The sequence below is a fragment of the Macrobrachium rosenbergii genome, chromosome 43, assembly GCF_040412425.1.
Source record: "Macrobrachium rosenbergii isolate ZJJX-2024 chromosome 43, ASM4041242v1, whole genome shotgun sequence".
In the NCBI taxonomy this organism is placed as follows: Eukaryota; Metazoa; Arthropoda; class Malacostraca; order Decapoda; family Palaemonidae; genus Macrobrachium; species Macrobrachium rosenbergii.
This window is the reverse complement of record NC_089783.1, coordinates 11,973,571-11,994,551: the sequence shown is the minus strand read 5'-3', so window position 1 is coordinate 11,994,551 and position 20,981 is coordinate 11,973,571. Positions and strand designations below refer to the sequence as shown.

The 20,981-nt window shown below is 34.5% G+C and overlaps 1 protein-coding gene across 1 annotated transcript; it reads right to left on the bottom strand.

Moving 5' to 3' along the window:
- Positions 1-450: 450 nt before the first annotated feature.
- Positions 451-20,639, bottom strand: LOC136828569 (transmembrane protease serine 9-like). The gene is made up of 18 exons (XM_067086578.1): positions 20,530-20,639; positions 17,196-17,242; positions 15,786-15,916; positions 14,540-14,661; positions 14,006-14,109; positions 12,280-12,401; positions 11,487-11,588; positions 10,973-11,144; positions 9,314-9,591; positions 8,493-8,632; positions 7,416-7,536; positions 7,101-7,256; positions 5,953-6,115; positions 5,152-5,245; positions 4,668-4,848; positions 2,784-2,923; positions 1,087-1,216; positions 451-678 (listed from the first exon to the last, which is right to left on the bottom strand). Exons 1-18 carry the CDS (start codon positions 20,566-20,568, stop codon positions 620-622), a joined length of 2,301 nt encoding a protein of 766 aa, XP_066942679.1. The 5' UTR covers positions 20,569-20,639; the 3' UTR covers positions 451-619.
- Positions 20,640-20,981: the final 342 nt, after the last annotated feature.

Sequence of the window (20,981 nt, the reverse complement as noted above, 5' to 3'; positions counted from 1 at the left end):
ATTATGGTATAACTAACTATTATCCATTTTGCTTCAGTAACTGAGAACAAACAACAAAAATCATATTTGCTTTTTATCATAAGGTTATGCTACTAGCCAGTTTTGCTGACAGACAATTACATTAGGGCTCCTAAGAGTTGGTATGGCAATAGAGGTAATCAATATAATTTTGTATTTCTTTATCAATTACTTACATGGTTAAAGTGTATTTTACTATCCATTTTGTTTTTTTCAGACAGAGATAGTCGTTGCTTAATAAACATACTGAAATAATTGTGATGATAGAATATGGATCAATTGCTCTATTCAGTGTTCTTGAAACTATTGCAATTTCAATAAAGTGATTATTTACCATTTTGCTTTTCCTCTACTTTGACAGATTCATTCAGCCATTACTTAGTCACTGTAAGCTTTTATTCAGAAAAGAGGATTCAGATAATAAAACCCATATCAGAGTTAGACGTTTAAGACCAGATTACCGATTACAACCACATTTATAGATTCCAAGTATACCTTACAACCGAAAGAAGAATGCCAATATTTGTGAATTTTAGGATCCCAATAAGAAACCTTTACTTTGATCGGAACGTCTGATTTTCTTTCAAAATGTGGATGCCGGTTATGGCCTTGGACAAGTTTCGGAGCCTGCTGTATTTGAAGATATCCAAGAGAGGTAATCTACAAAAAAGAAAGAGAAAAAATAATGAGCAAATCAATATATAGAAGAATAACAGAAATGCGAGTAAGTATATTCATCACTGGGCTACAAATACATTTGAGAATCTTACTCTCATTTTGTGATCGTTTATATCTTGGAAAGTTCAGTTTCATCTTGGTGTCAGTCTTAATAGGTTTATAAAATATTTGTATTATTGCTAATATTGTAACTCCTGAAATTCTTGTATCTTATTAGCACTTGTAACCGAAACTTACATATAATTACTATTCTTGAGAAGCTCCAATAATAAGCATGAATTATTTACCATTAATTTCTTTAGCAATTTTCTTATGCGTTCATTAACTCTCCGTAGCAAACAATTATTCTCATGAACGCTGTTCAGGTTAAAAAGTCTCATTTTTACTTACTGTTCACACGGGCGTACACCCCAGGATACCCAGCGGCTGCACATCCGTAACCCCAAGAGACCACTCCGATCTGGACCATGAACGTCTGAGCTGTGTTGCCTGCTGTCACCATTGGACCACCTGAGTCTCCCTTAATAATGAACCACCAGATGAATTGTTACAGGAAGCAAAAGGATCAGTTTTTTTTTTTATTTGAAAAGGATGTTTTAATGTAAACACTATAATAGCAAATGCAAAGTTTCTTGGTCTTCTTCACTTCAATAAAGGATGCTGAAAAATAGTTTGTGATTCAGATTGCACAATCAACTCTCTCCCTATCTTTCTATCTATCTATTCACTCTCTCTCTCTCTCTCTCTCTCTCTCTCTCTCTCTCTCTCTCTCTCTCTGGCCTCGTGGCACAAGTGGTAGCGCATTTAGTTCACAAAGGAATGACAAACGTCCAGTCGCCAAATCGGACTAATAGGGAATGTTTGTTAATCTAAGTTAAAAGGTATTTACCTAGTTGCTGTCGAACAGCTACAGGCTGCAGCTTGCGAGGAGAGAAAGGAAGAAAGCTATCACTACTCCGTTAAAATGTACTGTATACCATCACATAATTGAAAGCGGGAGAGCTTCGACGTGGTAGTAATCATTCTACCAGATCAAACTAATTTATATGATATACACTCTTACCTATCAATCCTTCGCGTAATCTTTGACTGCTTTCATCTATGTTTGAAAATCATATTCTTTCATCTTCGTTCTTAAGTACAGTGATAGTGAGAGTTTCATTTTTTCCAGTCTTTCAAAATGCAAGTGCTTCAAATTTCTGTTTGTACAAAGAAGTAATTCTCAATCGGATTCACATCTCTCTTCTGCAATATGAGGTTTTTCGTCTACGCTAATTATATATATATATATATATATATATATATATATATATATATATATATATATATACTGTAAATGTAATTATATATATATATATATATATATATATATATATATATATATATATATATATATATATATATATATATATATATATATACATGAAACGTTGGAATAAATGCTTTTGTATTTCTGCCCTTGATCTGGATGAATATATATATATATATATATATATATATATATATATATATATATATATATATATATATATATATATATATATATATATATGTATATATATATATATATATATATATATATATATATATATATATATATATATATATATATATATATATATATATATATATATATATATATATATATATATATATATATATATATATATATATATATATATATATATATATATATATATATATATATATGTGTGTGTGTGTGTGTGTGTGTGTGTGTGTGTGTGTGTGTGTGTGTGTGCGTCTATATATGTATGCGTATATATACATACATTAATACATACATATATATCTGTGTGTGCATGCAGTGATTATATGTATATTTGTTTCTCCTATCTACTCCATGATAGATCGTTAGTCTTCTATCTCGTATATTCTCCTTACATTTGTGGCTTTTATGACGGATAAGTAAGTAAGCCAACTTACCTCCTGAGGCACATTAATCTTTCTCGATCAATTTTGATATACCCAGTGATACGATACAGACTAAGAGATCGAAATCCATTTTGATTCTCTCGCATGTTGTTTGTTGATCACAGTCTGGAAACGCGTCAAAAGAAGGTACGCACCTGACAAGAATCCTTTCCTCCAGCATCCAGTCCGGCACAAATCATGTTACTTGTAATTTCGCCACTATATGCCTGGTTGCACTTGGTGTTAGTCATCGTTGGCACTGTTACCTCGTACAGTTTATAAGGCTGGCTGCCACCTGTAAGACGTAATCACACAACTAGCGATATGTTAGACGGTTTTGAAAGAGCAGAGTTGATAGTTGATTTGTTTAGGTTTCCATGACTTTGCCACTGGCACAAGCATTATACTTTTCCTTTAGACTGAGTCCCTGTGAATGAGATTCTAAACAAAAGTGATCAAATGGTAAGATGCAATAATGACTTAAAATTAGAAAGAGCGACACCAGCTCATTATGCTGATCAAAGCAATAACAAAGCTGAGAAAACAGTGGATGTTTATTAGAAAAACTCTCAGGGGCAACCAAAATAGGAAGGCTAAATTTTTGGTCAACTCCCATTGTTATTTTCTAACTTCGATGATATATTTGCAGGAAAAAAATATTTTATATATATAAATAAAAAACAATGCCACTCAAGGAACTTTTTTGATGGGTCATGCAGATTTTGTCTTTTTCTCCTTTGGACGAAAATCTAGCATGTTCACTGTACTAATTCTAATTTCCAAGACTGCTTTTGTTAAGGAGACATTTTTAAGTGCTAAGAAGTATTGTCATACTCCTTGCTGTCTTTTCAGGCAAATGTGGAATAGAAGGCGGAGAGGCCATAAACGAGCATTACTGGGATATTAAGAAGAAACAACATGTCTGCAGACACCTGATTTAAAGAGCAGACACCTGATTCAAAGAGCAACACTGAAGTACCTGTAGACTGGGCCTCTTATCTGGGAAAGAACAGTCACTGAGCCAATAAGGATACCGTATATACATCGAATAACATAATATTTTTACAGTTTTCAAGACAGTATGATATAACTCACATAGTGGCTATCCACCATTAATCTGGATATATAGTCTATCAATATATGTTCCATAAATAAATTTAAATGACATCTCTCCTTCAAAATACTATCTTCATCTATGAAATTATGCGAGGAAACGTTCTGGTTCAACATGCACGTGCTACTTGCTTTCATGGATGATGGAATGAAGTAGGAGTGTACTTAACTGTACGCAAACAATTGTGCTATTCGAGTTTTAAGGAAAACCTGAGTCACATTAATAGAATATAGACATTATTTGCAATTTCTAATTCATTTGTCGTTTCTCTTCCTTGATGTAGTCTTTGGTTGAGTATTTGTTTCTCTGAAACGGACTTCTTTCAATTTTGGAATCCTTGGGCTTTTATGGTTTTTATTTATCAAGCAAATGGCTTCTCTAACTAGGGTTACAACTTAGCTAGTAGTAATAATATTATTAACATTGCATTCTAGAAGTATATATCCCTTGCTAAAGCGTTAGGAGTCCCAGTGTACTAACTGTTGGCCTAAAATACCCTAGGGGATTTTAGGCCAACAGTTAGTACACAAAAGGGGCACATTTTATGGATATTTGCGGTTACTCACCATCATTTCCTCCCATATATGACGTATCTGTTTGATTAGAATATCTTTGCTAGTTTTGAAACGATTACAACGAAATCCAGATATAGGCATTATCACAAAACCATTGCCCTTGAGATGGGTCGGCTGCCCACGATGTGGCATAAATACTCCATTCGACTAAGCACAACTTGATGTACAGAATTGGATGCTAAGCATCACCAACTACTACATATGCCTATTATGAATAATGATAATAATATTAATGTTCAAGAGTCCTTTTTATCTTATGGCCAAGCCTTGACAATGATTTAAGAATCCCTTGTTGTTAAAATCTAATCAATATTCAATGACCAGTGCTTCCTGCTCATTGGCATACCAACCTGAAGTGGTCGTTCCCCAGCCTGTGACAATGGCATCTACATTAGCATAATCATTATTTGGATCTGGCAGGCACACTGGAGCGATCTTGTTGTCTGATGGGAAAGATATTGGGGAAGAGAGCTTTAACAATGCCATGTCATTATCTAAGGTGGCAGAGTTGTATTGTGGATGGACGATGATCTGCAAGAGAGAGAGAGAGGTTGGTTATGTCCTTTTTTTTCCTTTATTCTCTGAGCATTTTCTAGGTGCCTACAGCCACCAAGCATTTTTTTTTTTTTTTTTTTTTTTTTTTTTACATCAAACAGAGATGTGAAGTAGACTAAGATCGTTAAATCCCTATCGTCATCTTCCTGTGACAGCAAATACCAAATTTTATATATGTGGATAAAAATATACTGCTGTTGGGTAAACATATACAATGTAAGTTTAAAACAACAGTAGGTGACTGACTCACAGGATTGTGGAATGTTTCTGAACACTTACATTTGATACTTGGCGTCTTTCTGTTGCAGTCGTTTCTGAGGTGGTGCTCCAGTCATGTTCCCCAATAACGACAGTGAAATCAGATGGGCTGCTTCTGAAAGACGAATTGGATCATTGTCAGAATAACAAGGAATTTTATGCAAGTATAATATAACTCATAGTATAGAATCCTTTTTCGAGAAAAGGTTTTTGTGAGCTAAAGGAAATAACAATATTTACTGCACTGCAGTTGACCATCTGCACCGGCGTATTAGATAAGGTTTGAGATAAGGTATCCTAGAATGTTCCAGCTCCAAATTTCTTTGCATATTATAATGAAATTGTATATAAAAACACATTTCATAATATGTATAAGTACAAATGAAAGTCTGCTGGCCGACCCAGCATTAAGTTTACATAAAGTTTTTACTAAAATAGTCAGTGGCATGACATCGAGAATACTGCGTGAGCTTTTTAGAACAGTGACTGAAATATGCATCATTGTAGTATGGAACTATAAGTAAGAGCATTTATTATAAATTTTGATATTATTTTGTTCGTCATACTCTAACGAACACTGATTAAGTTCTCTAATACTGAAGTAAGAGCTAAAGTTTGAAATAAAGGATGATTTATTCAGAGCAAAACAAATTTTTTTAGCATCTTCATATAGATATGATTTACAGATCCAGGTTAGTTATGTCAGAACAGTATCAGTTGCAAATCAAAACACATTTATGCAAATTTCATAAATGTGCAATAAGGGAGATCTAGAGACATTTGAGCCACTCAAAGTATCCTCCCAAGGAATAGTCTTCTTACCCACGGACGCAATGGGCAGCTGTCAGGATCCACTGTTTGGAAATAATAGACCCTCCACAGAACGGTCTAGATGACGTTGTCAATGCTACCTGCCAAGGATACTCATGCACTGTTGTTGGCTGACCTCCAACAATTCTCGTTACAGGGTTTCTTCGGCCACACTCTAAGATAATGGCAAAACTTTTGTGATTGAGGTATTTTACAATATTTCTATTTTATAAGATTAATTTTTACAAGTATGTCGTTTTTTTATTCTTTCATAATTCATTTTTATCAATGTAATTTTTATAGTCTACTCATGACAAAACTGCATAATAGGAACAATATTAGTTTTTTTTATAAATGATTAATAACGCATTTCTTATTGAATTCTTAAAGTCGATAAGTATTTTGCCACTTTCTGTTGATATTTATCCCGAAGAGGGTACTCTTTATAATTTCCTGTTGTGTTATTAATGAAAGATGTTCAACAGAAAGCATTATGCAATGACAAATCTATAATGTTCATTCAGTGTTAAATACTAGAGTGGTGACAATAGAGTAATAACTACTGTGATTTTTAAGATAAAGGTTTAAATTAAAATTTTAAACTTAAATCTTTTGCATAATATAAATCAGAGGTTTGATATAAGCAAGTATTTTTTGGGGAACGCCTTATTTTGGAACACCATTAAAAACTCTGAATTTACTTAGAAAATATGTAGCTACCAATCTTCCACTATCTGCACAGTATCATCATCGTAGGAAAATACAAAGTGAATGATTACTTGGTGTACAAGAGGAATACATAATTTACCTGTGAAAGGGAAACTGAACCATTTCAATTTTTTTCAGACAAAAGGACACAAGAGTGGGTAAATGACCTATAAAGTACACAGCAAACAAAGTGACATTGCCTTTCTATGCTACATCTTGTTAGGATAAGATTTGGAGAAACGTCTTAAAACTGCCAACAGAAATAATGATTTTCAGTTTGAACAAGCCCATTAAATTCAAACTGTCATATTTGCATTTCATACAAAGCAGGAATAATGGTCTATCTTTAGAATACGTGTCCAGGCCGTTAGTGTACAGTAGATATAAGCATCAAGTAATTTTGACTCCTTACATTACGAGTAAATTCTTTAATTAATGGAAATTATACTTACTGCAGCCGTCAGAGGGAGGAGGACCATTCGTTGGTGCTAGTGTTGTTCTTATTAGTGCTGCTGCCGAAGTTTCTATTGGTGTTGCTGCTGTCGTACCATTACATAGATTATTTGCACCATATTGCCCCATGACGTCTGATAAGTCAGACACATACTCTGTGGAAGATTGCAAATCTTATCTCCTTCATCTATGAAATCATTCTTTTTTGTAAGCTTAATATTCAACTTTCTATTCAGCTTATACAGACATTTTTATGTTCCTTTGAAGAAATAGGGACAGAATCTGAAGAAACCAAAATATCGCAAATGTCTTACGAGTAACTCGGGCATAAACTCCTGGGTAGTTAGGTCTGGCGCACCCATTGCCCCATGACGTAATACCGACCAAGACCCATTTGCCATTGTCTTCCACTACGAGGGGTCCACCGGAATCACCCTGTGAAGCAAGTCCATATTATTTTCATTTGGATAAGGAACCACCAGGATAAATAAAGTGACTGGAATTAGAGATTATGCTAAGCCACATACGTAAAACAGGAATTATACTTTTAAACTCGCATTATTCAATTATAAATGTTGAATAAACAGCTTACATTGTAGAGCCATGCACTTTACAACATAAAGAAAAAAGCACCTTCGTTCTCACAGCATTAAAATAAAGGTTTGAATGGTTAGCTGTCAAGTATATAGTGTAGATTGTAATACCTCAGTGACTATCCTCACTGAATTAAAGCGAGTGAGCCGTTCTCCTTCACCGGATAAGAGAAACTTCCGGAGGAAATTATAACAACTGTCACAATCCACGATTTCGCAGCATTGCTTACTCGCTGTGCTCTATAGGAAGAGTTTATCTTAACAGCTTTCAGTATTTTACTCGATTTAAACTCATCATCTACACTCCACCCCCATAAAGAGCAGGAGTCTCAGCAAAAACTTCCTACATACTAAATTCTGCCATTGCCAAAATACCCAATTGTTTCCAGTTTTTAAATTGGCATTAACTATTCAGAAATATTTCCAGTTTTTAAATTGGCATTAACTATTCAGAAACTACTAAACACACATGCCAGTGCCTTTCTAAGGTTTTCTAAATCAATACCATTCACATTTGTAACAGGAAGTTTCCAAATAAGTGTCACTCATTGCCATAATGTAAAAATGCAACAAGATGTAACATAGTATTTAGACGAATATAACATTACTGTTACTTCTGCAAGTCATAAAAGAGCAGAGTACTTCTGCTACTAAAAGGAGAGGTCAAGTTTAAAAACCAAAATGATTTTGGAAGGTGCAGTTAACTAACTGCTGCATGGTTTTTAAGTCCTACAAATTTTGCTCACATAAAAAGTTCCCTGAGTAAGTCGGAAATACCCATACATGCATAAACCTTACCTGACAAGCATCTTTACCGCCGCTAGGATACCCTGCACAAATCATGTTGCTTGTTATGCTACCGTCATAACTTGTATTGCAGTCTTCATTGGTTATTATTGGCACTTCCACTTCATTAAGGATATTTGGCTGAGAACCACCTGATTGGAGTATAGATTTAAAATAAGTTTTTATTATTTTAGTTATTCATTTTAAAAATATTAACAACCCTTTGGATCCTTAAGGTTTTGTCTATTCCAAATTCGGATTTTCACAGAACAGCTTTCAATGTCTTTTTTTTTCATGCACTATGCAACATTGTAAATTGCTATTGAACGAACAAATGACATTGTTTATGATCTTGAAGCTTTTAACACTGAGGCAAAGTCTAGTTATTGCAAAATTTGTTTGCATAAGGAAATAAGGATTTATCATTTTTTATCTCTATCATCCCAACTTCGCTTTTTTCTTTTTTTTTTTTTACTTCACCGAAAAATATCTGATCCATTTTTGGCTGACTGATAAGGATTTTGGGGAACTGGTTTTTGTTTAATATGTATTTTCTTTGCTCGGATACGAAAATAAACATAGTTCAGAGAGTGTTATTTTGAAATTTCAGGACTATTCTGATACTTCAAGAAACTTAGGATCTAGGTGACAGGTTCGAATTAACAGGTGAGAACTTTTATTTGTAAAGAGAAGAAAAATGAAGTTGTTTCTCGATATCACAGAGTAAATAAAATCATACAATAATAATACCAACAGTATGCAATAACGAGGATTTACTAAAGTTTACATATGGTACTAATGATGACAAAACCGTCAACGGTAAATATCTTTACCTTCCGTCAGTGAGCCCCAGCCTGATGTCACAGCCATGAACCCATTGTAGTCTTTGGAAACATCCGGAAGGCAAACAGGCTTCACCCTTTCACTGAGAACCGCAGGAGAAGAAAGCCAAATAAGCCCTGTGTCATGATCCAGTGTTGACGAATCATAAAGATAGTAAGCGCCAGCGTTAGCTAAGCCAATCCTTTGTTGATATGTTGTTGGGTTATTCAAGTCGTGAACTCCAAGAAGAACGTCTACTTCTTGATTGTTCGCATATATATTGAATATTCTGAAAGTGAAAAACAGCAATCAGTTCATATCTGGATGTAAAAAATAAAAATCGTGTATTTTCATCGGTAACATTTGTCTTTTACTTTTTCCAAGAATGATTTTTCACTCGGCTAAATCCTTCTCTTACACGCTCACTAAAAGTGATCGAGCCTTAGTTAGCTTTTTAGAGTTTTACGAAGGAGAAATTAATTTGGAATCTTTTAATACTCCGAAGTTATTTCAAAACTCTATTTTGCATATATATATATATATATATATATATATATATATATATATATATATATATATATATATATATATATATATATATATATATCGTATTATTCTCTAGTTTTCTATTATCTCATTACTTACTTTAATACGGAAACAAAAGATTCCAAGTTGTAAAGTTTCGAAAGCAGAATACAACTATTTAGGGCAGGGATATTCTGCTGTGTGTGCGGGTCCTGCCGGCCACTTCAGGCAGAGTGGGATAAGATAAAAACGATTACATCAAGGTAAAACCTTAAATTATATGGAACCTTGTATGTTTCTACAAACTTTGGTCGGCTCTAACAGTACCCAGAGGAATATGTGTCCGGATGCAAAGATATTATAGAACAGATAGATTACCGTGTATTGCAGCTACCTCTAAATCGTACTTGGGTAAGGTATACAGCCTTCAAGCTTAAACTGAGGGGCATCAGCTTTTTTGCTTTGTGGAGAACTATTTAGTCAGAGGGTAAGAGGCTTAACCTTGAAAGCTAAGAACAGTTGCATCAGTGTTTAGTTGGCGGAAAAAAATAAAAAGGGTTTCACGTTGTTTCGAGTAATGAAGCAATGGCTCACCCTCGTACCTGCCTCATTCATCTTATTGCTCCCAGGAGGTGGAACCACTTCCACCTAAGGGAGACTGGCCAACCCCCCATGGTAACAACCGGTCTCTATAGTTCCTGCCTAGGTCGTTGTTTTAGCAGAAGGAGAATAACAAAAATTTTATTCTGCTGAAGGCACCTTGAACTAAGCACGCCATGAACATTACTAGACAACGGATCTATCATTCAAATTGCCCTTAGTGTTATGCAAAGTAACATCTTTAAGCTGTTGTATTTTTCTTACCGTCTCTTACATATTACTCTGCTGATTTTAAAGGCAGATGCCACTAGCACTGTTCCAACTAGTCTGATAAATAAGTCAACAATCAAGGTTAGGTAAAAAACCTCACGTATGCAACCAAACAATTTAAACACTCTTGCGCACAACAAAAGAAGTACACCAACTCCACCTACTCTCGGAGTAAACAATCTTTTTTTTTTTACACATCGTTGAATTTGGACAAAGCTGAGGTATGACCAAATCTCATGTAACTACTGGGATTCTAAAGAACTTCCGTAACTTACGCATCGACGCAGTGTGCTGCCGTTAGTACAAGTTCATTGTTGAGCAAAGAACCGCCGCAAAAGACGGTGTTTGTTCCAGCATAAACGATAGCTGCCTGCCAAGGGTACTCGTTGACTTCAGTCTCTACTCCACCAACTATTCGGGTGGCACGGTTCACGGTACCACAAGGCTCTGGTTCAGATATAAAAGAAGATTGGAAGTGGATAAAATGTTGTTTATAATCTTAATTTTCTGTTAATAAGAGAAGAGAGAGAGAGAGAGAGAGAGAGAGAGAGAGAGAGAGAGAGCTTTTTTCATTACTGAGTAACCAGACGAATTGCTGAAGCTTAAACAGGGATATTGAACGAATATATATATATATATATATTATATATATATATATATATATATATATATATATATATATATATATATATATATATATACATATATATATATATACATATATATACATATTATAATTCATAAAATTATTATTGCCAAATTGACTCAAAGTTGTAGCACTTTCCTTACCACAAGACTTTACTTCTGTTACCGATGAACCTGATGTGGAAGGGGCAGGCTCTTTGGTGGTTGTTGAAGGGGCAGGCGCTTTGGTGGTTGTTGTTGGCACTTCTAAAATGAACAAAATGGACATTACATATGTATTCAGTGTCTCGATCCTTGGGCTATATCGAAGCGTCTTACATTATTGGGCTTCATTTATCCAACTTTACGTTACATTTTTAAATTTTGGTGTTTACGTCGCCATCTGTTCTGGATATTTCTTATCAGCTATAATGTCATTCATTGCTGTCTTCCTCTTGGTTTTTAAAATGTAAAATATATATTCTGTGGAAGCTAGTGGTCAAGTCTTAGGACATCTGTTTAAACTGCAATGTACTACTAGTCTCACTACTAAATAACAGTAATACTATTGGAGACTTACAAAGCTCTGGCAGGAAATTTGTGTTTAATACATAATGCGCACCTTTCTAGGACCCATTTTAACGAAGAGCGAAAGTAATCCAGTACGTATTGTTTAAAGTGATTCAGGAGAATCTAGAGAAAATAAAATTAAATGACAAAGTGAGAGCAAGAGACGGATTTCAGAACTTGTATTACGCTTTTGACTGTTAAAAATTGTAGTAATGTCCCTCCTGAAACAGAATATTGAATACAAAGACTGGATCACAAGCTCTCCGGGAAGCAGAAGACTAGTGTTTAAGAGTAACAGGAACAACGCATGACCGTCCATTCCACTTGGCCTAAATCACTTACGTCTTTTATTTTTAAAGGAAAAAGAGTAGAAGATAGTTATCTTCACCTGAGGCAGACACTGTGCAGGAGAAACCGCTTCTTCGTCTTCGACTTCTTCCCGTTCTAAAGAGAATTCCCATGTAATTATTGCTGCTCGCTGCCGTCAGTCCGTCAATTACCCCGCAGTACCTATGACCCATGATATTATTAGTTAATTAATAAGCTTTACTTCCAACATAGGGTGAGGATTCATGTTACTTTAATATAAGTCAGTTTTGTTCCATGGACAAAGGTATTGCTCATCATATATGAAAATACATTCTTTCATCAGTGTTATTATGGATGTATTTGGTTGATCGCTTGAAAAATATATATTTCTTGTTTTTCTGTTACTCTCTGTACTTTGTTTTTCATTTGTTTCAAGTAAGGATATTCCCTATTGTGACATCTTCTTTCGTCAGAAAACGACATTTTAGGATTTTACCGTATGAAAGCTGGAATTCTGTGAATGATGAAATAAAATAAATAGTAACAGTAGCAATAATAACTATAGATCTAATTATCCACGACGATAAGTAAACTTCACCATGCTGGAGAATGCCTTACAAGCCCTATCTCTGATAACAATTTAAAAGCCTTGATAAAAATCCAAGGAAAATCGGTATTACTTAAATGAATTATATGCCACTTTTTTTTTTTAATATTTCTCAAATTCTTTAAAACTCTGTTTCATATTTTCTGACATTCTTTACAACTCAGCACAGAAGTGAATATCAGTAACTAGTAAAAACCGGGTCTTGTCAGTTTTATTGTTTCTCGAAAGGTAGCAAGTTCGAACTTACGACTGTTAAAGACTCCGTCATTTTAGGGGAGATGCACGTTTTGTATATTCAAAATCTGAATTCCTAGGAGGTCTCCAATAATATATATAATTCAATAATATATAGAAATCCACTGTAGTACTTGAGTCGGAAGCATAAGAAACGGCCAGTTTCATTGTCATAAAAGAGAATTCGAACATTTAGACGTTTCCTAAATAAAAGAGCAAATGAAGAAAGTGCAAATTTCCTATGATGGTGATATGTACGTTTATGGTAGAAGGGTTATGCATAATAATATCATCTCCAAAATATGGGTTGGAGATAATACAATATAATTCATTATCAGTGACTAAGATAAATAGTACTGAAAACGAAAGAAATATACGTAGATATAAAATATTGGTAATTAGTGATAAGTGCAATTTTTAAAACTATTGTTACTTTTTAATTAATATTTTGCTATTCCAGCAACTTGCAAGAAATTATTCCGATGGAGAAGGACCTCTTTATATAATAAGGAATTTGTCAAATTTCTCACTGACTGGAATAATAACTACTCCTAAACTGGCCTGATAAGTGAGTAACACCATTCTTAAGAGTAAATATTATTACTAACGTGGATGAAGGTTAAACACTACTAAAGGAAAATTTGAATAAAATTTTCCAAAAATTGTTGATCTGGTTAGAGCAGTGGCATTGGATGTAAGTTCATAATGGATTAAGGTAGAAAATGACCAAAGTAAATGTTTCACGTTGTCACTTTGTTGAGGACTTAGGGTAATCTTTGTCTTTATTTCTGCGCTATAATTGCAACCTCAGGTTGAGGAGCAGCCTTTTAATCTTTTCTTGTTCTTCGCTGTCATAATTTGTGCGTTATGAAGATGTTCTCTAACAAGGGTAATTATATGCATTTAAGGCACATCTAGGAAACACATGATAAAGTGTTAGAATGAACATAACATAGCGACTCACTTTTCATAGAGATTTCCCCCAGTAATCCTGAGATACGACTTTCTGCAACCCATCAACTGGAAAGTGCTGCATGAAATACTTATAGTAGAGGCAGGAGAGGTTCCCTGCAAAACACAAATTCAGCCTTCGGAGAAAATGACATTAGCTCTGTAATGTACTATATATTTCATATGCAGTATCAGAATAAACTGAGGTCAAGCATTAGTACATCTTAGTCGAAAATTATTGTAGCCAAAAACGCTATCTAACTGTGTCCAGCAATCAATTTACTGCATCGTAATACGATATATGGAAATGAGCGCATGCAAACACACTAAAAAATGCAATGCTAAGGAAAAGCGTTCCAACGCAGATATTTGCTAGGGGGCCTTTACGGTCATTTTTAAGTGATAACACGCCTTTTCTATAACGTATTGTGGCTCTAGTGAATTGATGCTAGATTCATTCCAGAATATGGAAAATAAATGGTTTATGCTAACTTGAGTTATTCATTACATAAGTTTTCAGTATTCAAAGTTTCATCACAAAACAAACCTCGAAAGTCCATCTACAGTTCTCATTCCTTGGATATTTTCTGGGAAAATTCCTCGATTTGATACTGACTGTTTGACCGGGTTCAAGACTATGGTAGCCACACGAGACATAGGTAGATCGACCTGAAAAAAGTTAATGCCTAAGCCGAGGAAAAGTACATAACGGTGCTTCAATCGCATGCTAACATTAAGATTATTAAACTGAATCGTAAGTCCATAAATTTTAGGATAAAATTTTCAGTACAAGAGAGTTTTAAGAACGAGTTTCTCAGTTCTTCGAAATCAGAAATCTATGAACCAAAACCTTTAGGATAAAGGTGAATGGCAATATTCAAGATTCTAAGGTGAGTACTAAATTCCCCGATAATACACAGTAGGCGTGATAACAACGAGAGTGACTTGGTATCACTGCGTTACCAGGAAATCCGGAATAACTAGCTCACTGCTTCAGCTGCACAAATGAAGAGATATTATGAGATGCGAACAAATGCTACAGCTGTCTCGTCTTTACAGTCTAATAGGTAACTTATTTCACGTACGGAGTTCAGGCTGATATTTTTTTAACTGAAATGGTGATGTCAGACTATAACAGGAAATAATATGCTAACTAATATGAAAAGGAAATTTAATGTTTCAAGTAGCTAAAAGCTGAAATAGAGTAACAGGGGTTTTTGCTAAAACCAAATGCAGACTAAAAATACACACACACACACACAACACACAAATATATATATATATATATATATATATATATATATATATATATATATATATATATATATATATATATATACATATACTCTTCCCTCAGTCAATTATAGCTTCTAAAACTAACGAGTCACAAAATTTTAATTCCAATCAGTAATATTCCTTGATAATCTACGAATTTTAAACTATTTTATACATGTTGGTATTGATTTCCTTACGACGTACTTTCATTTGTTCTCACTGATAATATTTTCTGTAAGGCTGACTTTTGAAAGGTTATTTATGTCGTTTTAAGGAGCTTCTTTTTCGTCCAAGCCAACAGGGGAATTACGAAATATTGTTTTGACGAGGTCCACTACTTTAATTGTCTTTGGATCTATTCTTCCCCGGAATATATTGAAAGACCTTGCTTTTTACGTCGCAAAGATATTTGCTCCCTCTTAAACTTATTTTAGGTCAAGGGAAGTTCGTGTAATTCGTGTTTCTTTAATCAACTTATTCTGGTTGTGGTATAATAATCTTCAAGTTTTGGAGAATACCTTCCTTGGGCACTGGCTGGTTTGTGGGAGACTCGAAGTTTCGAGGCATCAGGGTCCACCTGGGCTGAACATGTGAGATATTTCGTCGCTGCTGGGCAACCGATCCTCTGCCCAAAGGCCGCATGATCCACCTGAAGCAAGATTGATTAACTGATTAATCGTGGGTTATCTGGCGTCACAACTACCAGGGTCACTGACGCCGAATACTAAATGTGACCTTTAAGAAGATTAGTAGAGGTATGGAAGAATGTAAGAAAAGAAGATAATTAGAGATGTGAAAGAAGGTAAGAAAAGAAAGTAGGTAGAGATGTGGAGGATGATAAGAAAAGAAAATAAGTATACATGTGAAAAAAGATAAGACAAGAAGATAAGAAAAGAAGATAAGTGGAGATGTGGAAGAATAAAAGAAAAGAAGATAAGAAAAGAAGATAAGCAGAGATGTGGAAGAATAAAAGAAGAGAAGATAAGTAGCGATGTGGAAGAAGATAAGAAAAGAAAAAAAGTAGAGATGTGGGAGAATATAAGAAAAGAAAATAAGAAGAGATGCGGAAAAAGATAAGAAAAAAATAGGAAGAGATGCGGAAGAAGATAAGAAAAGAAAATAAGTATAGATGTGAAAGAAGATCAGAAAAGAAGATAGGTAGAGGTGTGGAAGAAGATAAAAAAAAAAGAAAATAAGTAGAGATGTGGAAGAAGATATGAAAATAAAATAAATAAAGATATGGAAGAAGATAAATGAAAATAAGTATACATGTGAAAGAAGAAAAGAAAAGAAAATAAGTAGAGATGTGGAAGAAGATTAGAAATGGCTATGATGCTGTGATATAAACATGATACGAATACCCTTTATAAAAGAATTTCTCGTTAAATACCTCCTAATGTCCCAGTCCACAACACCTGCAAAATAACTGAAACTGTCAATACCCTCAAGTGTGAAAAGTTGTGCAACACTTAAATCTGATATTCTAATTGCCGAGAGATCTAACCTTGTGTCCTTTCACCACATTCCTAATTTGGAATCGAGTACAAGGTTCCAAATAATTCTCATTTACCGAGGAAAAGTTTGTTGAAATTTTCAACTTGGCTTTTGTAATTTTTTGTATCCTTTCCTGAAGTTTCTTTTCTTTGTGCTTGATTTCTGGTGTTCTTTATTATTGCTTTTTCTTGTTTTATTAGTTCTGTCTCAGTCGCTCAGATTTTGCTACATTCTCTATAAACTAACACCTTTGAGAACTTATAATGAGCTGAACGTAGATTCACTCAGAATTTATTCCTAAAAGGAAAATGTTGAAAACATGTTTGAACTTTTAACTCTTGCGTTATTTTTACTTCCTTCAAATGTGTGTATAATGAACCTGTGAGGAACTTCTTAAGCTAAGGAAATAAAGTTAAAACAATAATTTTACTCACGTTTCATTTCCTTTTGAGGCGGAAGTGCGGCCAATGCAACAGACACCCTGTGAATCGAATTACTCATGAATGCATGAAACGTAACAAAATATAAAATCCCTTTTATACCATTTGGACAAGAGTGTTAGAAACATTGATCCTCTCTTTTTTTCAGTAATAATAGTGATTAAGACCACCACAGGAAAACATTCTGTTTGACCACCTCTCATAAGCTCTGTCTCGGCATCGAACTCACGTGACTAAGACCCCCAGTGCTCGAACCCCAAGAACTAGTACTTATAAATTACTTGACAAAGACTTGCTATTCACATTCTGTTGAGTTAGCCCATTGCTTGAAAGTCTTGTTGTACGTTAGTTTTACCGAAATGTGTCTAAGCAATTACAAGTCAAAGCGAGTCAAGTGTGCTGTTAATATAATGCGACACCAAGTTTTGGTGAACAGGCAGCCTTGCAGTCAACTGAGATGGTTAATTTTCTTTTACCGAGTGCCTGATGTCTTCTGTGGCATGTTGGCAAGTTTTACCCATATGTGTCTAAGTAATTACAGGTCAAAATCGATCAGGTATGCTGCTTATAAAATGTGATTACAAGCATATAGTGAACAGGCACCCTTGCAGTCAATCGCTTGGCTCACGCCGGCAACACTCATGCCAGTGAGCAACAATCACCAGACTATTAATCATCTGAATCATCAGTCAACTTTAACCACCGTGTTCAGCAACAACTACATTAACCTCATTAAAAATCAGTTCTGGCCATGCGATTTTATGGTAAATCTTTTCACACATAAGATTCAAACTTCATCTCATGTATTCAGACGCGTCAATGGATAACATTACTGCCTGATTGTTTTATGTTTTGGTAAAGACGATCATATCAAAGAATTGAAAGGCTACCTTATTCACTGAACTCTATGTACATTATATGTGTACAACAAGGTGCCTGTCTGCCTATTATATTATTATTATTATTATTATTATTATTATTATTATTATTATTATTATTATTATTATTATTATTATTATACCAAAGTGACCTTCAACTTCCAAAGCAAGCTTCCTTAGAATAAGATATCCCTTTATTAAAAAAATGGTAAGACGAGTAGTACAAAAAAAGAAAAAAGAAAAACATGACGAGAAAGCAATCAGTGAATGCAGAACTATAATAACGAGAACACCATAATTTTTTTTTCTTTTTAAAGCCGAATTTGTGCGAATATGCGTGAAACCAACAGACTGAGGGAGTTCATAGCATTCGTTGAGAGTGGACGATTTACATGGTAATTTGTAAATGAAAATGGTATCTTTAATGGTGGTGATTTATTAAAAAAAACTAATTAATTCCTCCTTGATCCATAACCAACCCCTAAGAATTCTACACTGAAGGTCATCAGTGCTCCTGAAGATATTTCGTCAGATAAAAGCACTTTACATCACTACCCGAAACATAGGTTTTACTTGAAAAGGAATGAACAAATTCTAGTATCGGCCATCCGGAGACCGTTAACGTTAATGCAATATTGGCGGCAACAGTCGCTCTTTCTTGTCTAATTTTGTTTTGTTCACCATCCTTTGTTCATCGAAGAATTTTAAGGCATTATTGCCACACGAGGACTGGGTTACGATTGGTTCTTTAGATAAATAGCAGAATCAAGAACATAGTCAATATGATAACATATTATTCAGTTAAAATGTTCTTAGCTTTCAAAAATACCAAGATCGCACATGATTTTATTGGCAGCAGAATTTAGGCAAGAGATTGCATTGATTTAAGGTAACACTGACTAGGAAAAGAACAACTGCATAAACAACTCGAGCTAGTGGTCATGGAGAACCTCTTAAGCCTAAAACGTGTGGGCTCCCTTGGCATAGATCTGAATAATGAGACCCGATTACCCATTAACCAAGACCTTAAAAAACACACTTGTGGAAGATCATATAGAGAATTATAATAATGGAATATTTAAGGGTGCATATATTAAGACACTTGGGCATAGTTCCTGAACACACAGGGTACATTAATTTGCTGTTCTTATATGGCGTAAGATCGAATATTCGAGAAGGCTAAAGTGACTTACTTTCGTGACCAATCGGTTTTTTTTTTGAGGGAATCTAATTCAGAATTTTTTTTAAGACATTAAAAGTCAAAAGAAATTTAGCGTTCTTGTATGTCTGTTAATGGTGAAGCCGTAACAAATCAAGCAAGATTTCTATCTACATTATTCGAAATTCTTTTGAAAATATGAAGTCAGTCAAGTAGGCTAGAAGGAATTTATGTTTGCACCGGCGTGTGTATGTGCAACATCATACCTTAAGGATGGATAAATAAAATCGGATGATGCATGCAAAATAGTTATAATGATATGACCTCGAGATGATACATTGACATAAGTGTTGACCAGTTGTTACCAATGCACACACATACGAGCATAGACATAACAACAGATATTCTGCTTTTAAATGATTCAAATAAAAACAAATATATATATATAATATAAGAACATTTTAAGAATAGGGCATCACTGAAGTTTTTCCTTGCCATGGTATTCTTTTTCAGACAGGTAAACTTCACAAATTCTATAAAAACTGCAAAAAAAAAAAACATTTCAGTGGTTTTGAAGAGGCATTTTTCCGTTTGATAAACATTGTTTTTTTGTTGTTGATTAAGCTACTGTTAAATGGCAGTCATTTAGCACAGGATATCAATGTCTTGATACCTGGGTATACAGGCTAACAACTGAGCGGTCATTTTATTCGATTTGAAAATTATTTGGCCCCGAAGTTAATTCTAGAATATCAAAGCTGGTCCTTCTGTAACAAGTTACTTCACCCAGTTATGGAAATAGGGTGACAAGATCCCTGTATGACTTTCCGAAGTTGGTTGTGTGTAATAAGAAGTTACGATCAAACAGGAACTGGGATAAACTTGATGTGCACTGCCGAGCTAAACAATGATAACTGTGACTCAGTAAAGTGCAGTGCAGTGTTTTATGTTATTTTTTTCTAAATACACATTATGCTATATATTTTCACTTATACCATCGACAAAGGTTAGAGATATTGTCAGTGACTGGAAGCTGCCAACAAAGTATAAAAAACTAAACATTAAGTAATACAATGTTGAATAACGAAATTATATTGTTTCCATCTAATCAAGGCATAAATGTGTTGTCTTACTGATACAGAATTTAACCCATCTCAATATGAAACCCATTCCGTTGCGTAACTTCGTAAAAGTCAGGAACGAAAATTGAAGTTATTCAAGAAACAAGTTAATGTTCTGTGTTAGAAACCTGAGCACATGTAAAATGGCTAAGGCAATGATGCTTACTTACCAAAAAAATAAGTGCCAAAGTTAGTCTAACCGAGTCCATCGCGGCTTCGGTCAAGCTACTAAGGTATCTTCTCGGAGGGTTGCTCAAACCAGGCAGCCTCAGGAGTGCAGCAGAAGGATCCTCTTCCTCTGAGAATAGATCGTTGCTGATTCTGCTTATATGGAACTTGGCAGTAGACCCAGACTGATGACGTAACTTCGAACGTACTCTGAGAATATCCCCAACACCTGTGGCACAAATGGCCTTCATTAGCACGCGATCCTCTACGCGAAAACTTACGTAGAAATTTTCGTTTGCGAGTTAAGTATCTGATTTGAATAATAAGCGTTGAATTTTTCATGGCATTAATACTGCGTAATGGTTCTCTCTTCTCTCTTTTTCCTCTCAGAATGCACGTTCTCAATAATGATACCATGACAGACATATAAACGTCCTCATATCCTTCGAGTCCA

Coding starts and splice junctions, on each gene's coding strand:
- LOC136828569 (XM_067086578.1), bottom strand. CDS start 20,568: ATGGACTCGGTTAGACTAACTTTGGCACTTATTTTTTTG. Junction 5,246..5,952: donor GCTGCCCATTGCGTCCGTGG/GTAAGAAGACTA, acceptor TTCGTCTTTCAG/AAGCAGCCCATCTGATTTCA. Junction 1,217..2,783: donor GAGGAAAGGATTCTTGTCAG/GTGCGTACCTTC, acceptor TTCATTATTAAG/GGAGACTCAGGTGGTCCAAT.